The sequence below is a fragment of the Oncorhynchus nerka genome, linkage group LG26 (genome assembly GCF_034236695.1).
Source record: "Oncorhynchus nerka isolate Pitt River linkage group LG26, Oner_Uvic_2.0, whole genome shotgun sequence".
Classification (NCBI taxonomy): Eukaryota; Metazoa; Chordata; class Actinopteri; order Salmoniformes; family Salmonidae; genus Oncorhynchus; species Oncorhynchus nerka.
Window position 1 is genome coordinate 23,768,693 of NC_088421.1, and position 8,678 is coordinate 23,777,370.

Genomic DNA, 8,678 nt, shown 5'->3' on the forward strand with positions numbered 1-8,678 from the left:
ACCCGCCTGCCTGACCAATCTGCCTGTCCTGACTCCGTACCCGCCTGCCTGACCAATCTGCCTGTCCTGACTCCGTACCCGCCTGCCTGACCACTGCCTGTCCTGACTCTGTACCCGCCTGCCTGACCACTGCCTGTCCTGACTCCGTACCCGCCTGCCTGACCAATCTGCCTGTCCTGGCTCCGTACCCGCCTGCCTGACCACTCTGCCTGTTCTAACTCCGTACCCGCCTGCCTGACCAATCTGCCTGTCCTGGCTCCGTACCCGCCTGCCTGACCACTCTGCCTGTTCTAACTCCGTACCCGCCTGCCTGACCAATCTGCCTGTCCTGACTCCGTACCCGCCTGCCTGACCACTCTGCCTGTTCTAACTCCATACCCGCCTGCCTGACCAATCTGCCTGTTCTAACTCCGTACCCGCCTGCCTGACCACTCTGCCTGTTCTAACTCCGTACCCGCCTGCCTGACCAATCTGCCTGTCCTGACTCCGTACCCGCCTGCCTGACCACTGCCTGTCCTGACTCCGTACCCGCCTGCCTGACCAATCTGCCTGTTCTGACTACCTGCAAATCCCCTTGTACTGTTTTGGACTCGGATCTGGTTTCTGACCCCTGCCTGGCCTGACCTCGAGACTGTCTATCGTCTGGTACTGTTTGGACTCTGACCTGGTTTATGAACTCTTGCCTTTCCCCGACCAGCCTTTGCCAACTCCATTTGTTATTATACATTTCGGAGCTCTACCATCTGCCTCCTCTGTCTGCATTTGGGTCTCGCCTTGTGCCCTTATAGCTATATCCATTGTTGGACTTATAAATGATATGCACACTACCGTTCAAAAGTTTTGGGTCACTTAGAAATGTCCTTGTTTTTGAAAGAAAAGCAAAACATTTTTGTTTTGAACAGAAATACAGTGTAGACATTGTTAATGTTGTAAATGACTATTGTATCTGGAAACGGCTGATTTTCAATGGAATGTCTATGTAGGCGTACAGAGGCCAATTATCATCAACCATCACTCCTGTGTTCCAATGGCACATTAGCTAATCCAAGTTTATAATTCTAAAAGGCTAATTGATCATTTAAAAAGCCTTTTGCAATTATATAGAAGTTTTCAGTAGTGCTCAAAGCATGCCATTCCGTGACCGCAGCATTTTCTTTTCAACTCGAGTCAATGAGCCCAATCAGTCCTCATGACAACAAAATCATAAACAACAGAGTAGGAATGGCTAATAAGTCCTTAGTTTTGGGGTTACAATTTGGCTAATCTCTACTACTATATTTCCAAGTCCTATTCTTGAAGATCAAGGGGTATAACATTTATTGGAATGACTGGAATTCTGATAGACTTTGCTTTTAGTGTAAAGATATAATTGAATCATATTATTGTATACAGTAGAAAGCGATGGGTTAGAAGAAGCCTGCATAACCAACCCATAAAGTAAAAGTTAACATCCAGCTATGTAAACTATAACATGCATTTATCCTTCAATAGATGCCGTTCAATTGGTAACATACATTTTTGTCTTCTTCTTATGCCTCTTAAGGAGAAAGTAATGTAAAAGTAACTGAATGTTGTCAGATTATGTTATTGAGTTTGGGTAATTCAAAAGTTACGTTACTGATTACAATTTTGGACAGGTAACTAGTAACTGTAACGGATGGCATTTAGAAAGTAGCCTACCCAACCCTGCTGGTCATGGAAAAGCCCTCTATTAAGAAGACTTACAGTGCCTTCAGAATGTATGCATACCCCTTGACTTATTCCACATTTTGTTGTGTTACAGACTGAATTCAAAATGGATTAAATATTTTTTTTAATCACACCCATCTGCACACAATACCCCATAATCACAAAATGAAAACATGTTTTTAGAAATGTTTGCAAATGTATTGAAAATGAAATACAGAAATATCTTATTTACATAAGTTTTCCTCTAGGATTTTGCCTGTGCTTAGTGCTATTCCTATTACTATTATTCATTTTTTCCTTCCCAATTTCTTTTTCAATTTAAAGTTTTATTAAGTTTTCTTGTTTTTCAAATCAACCAACACAACACATTCCACATTGACAGATGTGATGGGCTTAAAAAAATAAAAATAATAATAATAATAATAGTAATAAATAATAGTTATTTTTTAAATATATATATATATACACACACATACACACACATACATACATACATATCCTACATACATGTACATACACACAAAGAACAATAAATAAATAAACATATATATAAAGCTTGCAGCAGCACTATCAAGGTTCTTATTAGCTATTTCTAGCCTTCGCTGAGACGACAAGAAAATCATTAGTCTTTAGATTTTATTCATTTTATTCATTTTTCATTCATTTTTCATTCACTCTGTCCAATTTGCAATATAGTTGAGTAGTGGAGACCAGAGTCTATCAAACTTGGGCTGTCTCTTGCGGAGGTCATAAGTGAGCTTTTCAAGAGGGAGAAAGTCAACAATCTGGTCAATCCACATTTTAAATGTAGGAGGGGTATTAGAGGCTCACAATAGAATAATACATTTCTTAGCAAAGTATGTAATAGTCATCAGCAAATGTTCTCTGTCTGGATCAAGAACAAAGTCCTGCTGGGCATTAAGAAGATAGATACACTGGGTCATATCAAACTGTACATCTAGTTTCTGGCAATCTCTCTACAGCTCCAAAATACATGCATATAGGTTCCATTTTCAGAGGTACATCTTGTACAGTAAGGAGACATGTCTGTTTTCATTCTATGGAGTCTCAAAAAGGAGTTGTAACGACGTTTCGTTTGTAGAAAGAGAGTCGGACCGAAATGCAGCGTGTAGGTTACTCATGACTTTAATGAAAGAATACGTACATGAAATAACTCAATATCATACAAAGCAAAACAACAAACGGAACGTGAAACTAATCACAGCCTATCTGGTGACTACAACACAGAGACAGGACAAACACCCACAAAATACAACGCGAACTCAGGCTACCTAAATACGGTTCCCAATCAGAGACAACGATAAGCAGCTGACTCCAATTGAGAATCGCCTCAGGCAGCCAAGCCTAACTAGACACACCCCTAATCAACACAATCCCAATTACTACAAACCCCAATACGAAACACAACATATAAACCCATGTCACACCCTGGCTTACCCAAACATATACCAAAAACACAAAATATAATGACCAAGGCGTGACAGAACCCCCCCCCCCCCCCTAAGGTGCGGACTCCGGGACGCACCTCAAGAGCATAGGGAGGGTCCGGGTGGGCGTCTGTCCATGGTGGCGGTTCTGGCTCGGGACGTGGACCCCACTCCATGAATGTCCTAGTTCCTCCCCTTCGCGTCCTGGGATAATCCACCTTCTCCGCCGACCATGGCCTAATAGTCCTCACCCTGATCCCCACATAACTGAGGGGCAGCTCGGGACAGAGGGGCAGCTCGGGACCGAGGGGCAGCTCGGGACAGAGGGGCAGCTCGGGACAGAGGGGCAGCTCGGGACAGAGGGGCAGCCCGGGACTGAGGGGCAGCTCGGGACAGAAGGGCAGCCCGGGACTGAGGGGCAGCCCGGGACTGAGGGGCAGCCCGGGACTGAGGGGAAGCCCAGTACTGAGAGGATGCCCAGTACTGAGAGGATGCCCAGTACTGAGAGGACGCCCAGTACTGAGATGAAGAGGAGAGGAAACTGGGAGATAGCATGGGAGCATCTGAAATAAATAGTTCAGTCTAGGGAGGATATTCATACGGATGACATTAATTCTTCCTCGTTCTTGATTCGATCCAGGAGTGGAAGATAATTTTCCTTGAAAAGGCTATTCAGATCTGGTGTTATGAAGATTCCAAGGTAATTAAACCCCTGTGTCTTCTATTGGAATGGGCATAGTGTCTTCATAGAGCTGGTGAGTGTAATATTGAGAGGGCAGACAGTGCATTTGTTAAAATTGATCTTATAACCTGAAAACCTGCCATACTGAACAATTGTGTCTAAAATGGGATGGATTTCTCAGGGATGGATATGTAGAGCAAGACATCGTCAGTGTAAAGCGAAATCTTGTGCTGCAAGCCGCCTGCAGAAACACCCATAATACTTGGATTGCTCCTTATCAACTCTGTCAGAGGCTCCGCCCCCAACAAGTAGAGCTGGGGGGACAACGAGCACCCTTGTCTTGTGCCCCGTTCCAGAGGGAATCTGCCAGAGTTCAGTCCGTTAGTAGTCACCATGACATTTGGATGAGAGTATAGTGATTTGATCCATTTAATAAAATTTGGGCCCATATTGAACTTTTCTAAGACTGAAAACAGAAATCTCCACTCCATCCTGTCAAGCACCTTCTCAGCATCCAGTGAAGCCAGCAGCACAGGGGTCTTCTGTGCGTTTACTTGATCAATAATATCAAAAAGACGGCGAATGTTATCAGAAGAGTATCTGTCTCTAATAAATCCAGTTTGGTCCGCTTTTATTATTTTGGGAAGAACAGTGTTTAGTCTTTTGGCGAGCAATTTGGTAATTGTTTTGTAGTCGAAATCCAACAAGCTTATGGGCCGGAAGGACGAGCAGGATAGAGGGTCCTTGTCTTCTTTGAGCAACACTGTAATGCGAGCTGTGTGCATTGAGTCTGGGAGAACTCAGTTTTTGCAAAAATCCTCCAGCATTGGCATGAAGATAGGGCTGAGCTGGGGCCAAAAAGCTTTGTAGAACTCTCTGGGGAATCCATCTGGGCCTGGGAACTTATTAGGTGGCATTGAGGTAATTGCCTCCAGGATCTCCTCAGGAGTGAAGGGGGAGTTGAGTTCTTCTTGTTCGGTCTCTGATAGTTTAGGTAGCGAGATTCCCTCTAGGGAAGAGTGGAGTTCTGCCTCTGTGTGTTTTCTCTCAGAGGTATATAGTTTGCAATAAAAATCATGAAAAGTTCAATTGATATTTTTTGGGTCATATGTGACCTTGTCCTCTCGGATAGCCATGATTGTACGCTCTGACTGCTCTTTTTTTAATTGGTAAGCAAGCAATCTACTAGGCCTATTGCTATACTCATGGTATTTCTGTTTAGTAAAGAAAACATTTTTTTTATCTCCCGAGTGTAGTCCAAATTCAGTTTGGCTTTGGCTGCTTTAAATTGACTCCAGGAGGTGCTGTCTGGGGATTGTTTATGTACTTTTTCACAGCATTCAAGCTCCCTCTCGAGATCTAGCCTGTGTGCTTCCATTGCTATTTTCTTAAAGGAAGCATATGCAATTAGATTACCTCTTAGTGTGGCTTTAGCAGCGTCCCACATTGTGGCCGGAGAAACAGGAGACTCTTTGTTGTCTTGTGTGTAGTTGTCTATCCATGTACTTACCAATGTATGGAACGCTTCATTTGATAGCATGGAGGTGTTGAATTTCCAGCTCTTTGACCTCGGGATGTTTTTGCAGAGGTCAAAGCGGAGGTGGACAAAGGCGTGATCTGAAAGTGCTATGGGTCCGATTGTACACGTGGCTGAATTTATGAAACTCTTTGGGATAAAAATGTAATCTATATGGGAGTAGGTGTTATTACATTTACATTTAAGTCATTTAGCAGACGCTCTTATCCAGAGCGACTTACAAATTGGTGCATTCACCTTATGACATCCAGTGGAGCAGCCACTTTACAATAGTGCATCTAAATCTTTTAAGGGGGGGGGGGGTGAGAAGGATTACTTTATCCTATCCTAGGTATTCCTTAAAGAGGTGGGGTTTCAGGTGTCTCCAGAAGGTGGTGATCGACTCCGCTGTCCTGGCGTCATGAGGGAGTTTGTTCCACCATTGGGGGGCCAGAGCAGCGAACAGTTTTGACTGGGCTGAGCGGGAACTGTACTTCCTCAGTGGTAGGGAGGCGAGCAGGCCAGAGGTGGATGAACGCAGTACCCTTGTTTGGGTGTAGGGCCTGATCAGAGCCTGGAGGTACTGAGGTGCCGTTCCCCTCACAGCTCCATAGGCAAGCACCATGGTCTTGTAGCGGATGCGAGCTTCAACTGGAAGCCAGTGGAGAGAGCGGAGGAGCGGGGTGTTATGGACATTAGAGTAGTATGTATAGTCCATAGATGAGCTATTAGTCTCTCTCCAGATATCTATCAGTCCCATCTCTTTAGTAAGAGAGTTCAACATCTTTGCAGATCTAGGATTTGTGGTGGGGACTTGAGATGATTTGTCCTGGGTTGGGTTAAGGGTACAATTAAAATCTCCGGCCACCACACCAAAGGAAACACAATGCTCATTGAACAGGGTTATCATTTTTGACATGAAAGCAGGAGTATCTGTGTTAGGTGCGTATATATTTAAGATAGTAATTGATTGACCATATAGTGACCCAGTTATCAAAATAAATCTCCCCTCCGGATCAGATATGTTTTTGTCAATTATGAATGGAACATTCTTATGGATAAGTATGGCTGTACCTCTACTGTTTGATTTGAAAGATGAGAAATACACCTGTCCCACCCAAGCTCTGCGGAGTTTGGCATGTTCAGCATCACAGAGGTGTGTCTCTTGTAATAGCGCGATGTCTGCTTTTTCCTTTTTTAGAGCACATAGTATCGTTTTCCGTTTTACTGCATGACCGAGACCATGGCAGTTCCATGTCAATAGATTTAAGATACTAGTCATCGTCATCGAACAGTAATCAAACTTTAGTGCAAGTCATCTCTAGGTAAAAGTGGATAATAGTTACAGCTGCGTTCACATAAAAGGAAAATAAATGGTGTACATAAAATAATAATCTCTGAACACCCCAGCCGAGTTCCCAAACAACTCAACACATCCCGCTGGATCTATTACCCCCCCCCCCCCCCCCTCAGTCTCAATTCTGTGTTCCGGAAAAAAAACAAAGAAAACGGGAACAGTTAGCAACGCACAACGTCTCCCCACCAAAGAAATGCCTCACCCTCTCCTCTCCGCCCCGCAATGAGTAAATTACAACGTAGCCCCCGTCCAGACCACATTAAAAGAGGGAGAAAATAAAATCAATAGCCCAGCTTACATATACCTCCCCCAAGGGACAGAGGGAACCACAAGTAATAATAGCAACAAAAAGATGGAAATAAAATTAGGCTGAAATGTTAGTAGGCCTAGGTTAGGCTATAGAGCCTATCCCTCTCAGCTAAAGGAAAATAAATATAGATTGGATGACATTTTGCGGGGCGGGTGGGTCTTTGGATATCGGCTATATGTTGTCTTACCTCCTTTAGTAATAGCATTAATCGCATTTAGTCATTGGTCCGTTTCTCATTGACCAGGATTGTCTTTCAAAAAACGTTTTGCCTCTTTGGGAGTTTTGAAGTGTCGCAGGGCTCCTTGGTGAGCTCGTTTGGGTATTTGAATCCCCTGAAGCTGCCTCGGTCAATAGAGTATTTCTTCACCTCGTCAAACCCTTGGCGCTTTCGGCGTATTCCAGCTGACAGGTCCTGGTGTAAAGTGAGTTTGGTGTTTCCCACTGTGATGGTGTTGATTTTCGCCGCCTGTAGGACTCGTTCCTTGTCGTTGAATCTCAGGAAACGTATGGTGATTGGGCGCGGTGGTTGTCTGGCTGCTGGTGGGGGCCTCAGTGCTCGGTGAGCTCTCTCGAGTTCTATGGGCCTGTCGGTGGACAGGTGGAGCCACTCGGGAAGTTTGTCTTGCAGGTAGCGGATCAGTGGCATGTTTCCCTCTTCTTTTTCGCACAGATTTAATAGAACACAATTATTCCTTCGCGCCCTGTTTTCCAGGTCCTCTGTTTTCTCTTCCAGATGCTCTATTTTCTTTTTAGCATATGCTATTGTTTCCATGGCATCTGTCAATAAGTTTTCCATGGATAGGATTCGCCCCTCTGCCTCGTCCAGGCGCCCCGCGTTTATGGTTATCTTGTTGTTGATGTCAGGCAAAGCATTTTCCAGGATTGTCACCTTGCCCCCTATCGCACTGAGCTGAGAGTTAATGGCATCTAATTTAATGTTGAGTTCTGTACGTTGGGATCTCAACTCAGAAAGGATGTCTTCGACAGAGTGCGAGGTTGGCATTCGTTGAGCCTCGGGGAGGAACGGGTCCTCTTGCTCCTGGCTAATGACGCTAGCTTTTTCTGAAGCTAGCTTATTCTTGGAGGCTTTTTCCATCGCTAATACTCGAGTCCGGGTAAAAATGTCACCTGTAGTGTCGCCTTTTGTAGCCGCCATTACTTTTTTACTAAAGCTAAAGTTTAAACTTGAAGTAGAGGTAAGATTAGGAATTGGAAACTACTTGTGCGGAGCTCTTAGTTCACGCGGCCATCTCGTTCAAGGGTCACGTGATCCCCCCCACCTCCTTCTTAATTTTGTCATATCCAAATGCGATCCAATTACGATCTTGTCTCATTGCTGCAACTCCCCAACGGGCTCGGAAGAGGCAAAGATCGAGTCATCCCTCCTCCGAAACATGACGCGCCAAACCGTGCTTCTTAACACCGTCAAGCTTAACCCAGAAGCCAGCCGCACCAATGTATCGGAGGAAACACCGTTCAGCTGACAACCCAAGTTAGCCTGTAGGCAGCCAGACAACAACAAGGAGTCGCTAGAGTGCGATGAGCCAACTGAAGCTCCTCTGGCCAAACTCTCCCCTAACCTAATTGTACGCCACCCTATGGGACTCTGGGGATCGAACCCCAGGCTATAGTGATGCCGCAGACCGCTGCGCCACTCGGGAGGCCCCTATTTACTT

General features: G+C 44.8%; 2 protein-coding genes across 2 annotated transcripts in view; one reads left to right on the top strand and one right to left on the bottom strand.

Annotated features, from left to right (window-relative positions):
* Nucleotides 1–8,678, top strand: part of asic2 (acid-sensing (proton-gated) ion channel 2) — a 330,594-nt gene that overhangs the window by 219,580 nt on the left and 102,336 nt on the right. The gene's annotated exons all lie outside the window — the stretch shown is intronic.
* LOC115110819 (acid-sensing ion channel 2-like) overlaps nucleotides 8,333–8,678 on the bottom strand; it is a 25,828-nt gene continuing 25,482 nt past the window's right edge. The window contains exon 6 of the mRNA XM_065011043.1: nucleotides 8,333–8,500. Within this exon, the coding sequence (XP_064867115.1) occupies nucleotides 8,333–8,500 (168 nt within the window). The remainder of the gene's footprint in view (nucleotides 8,501–8,678) is intronic.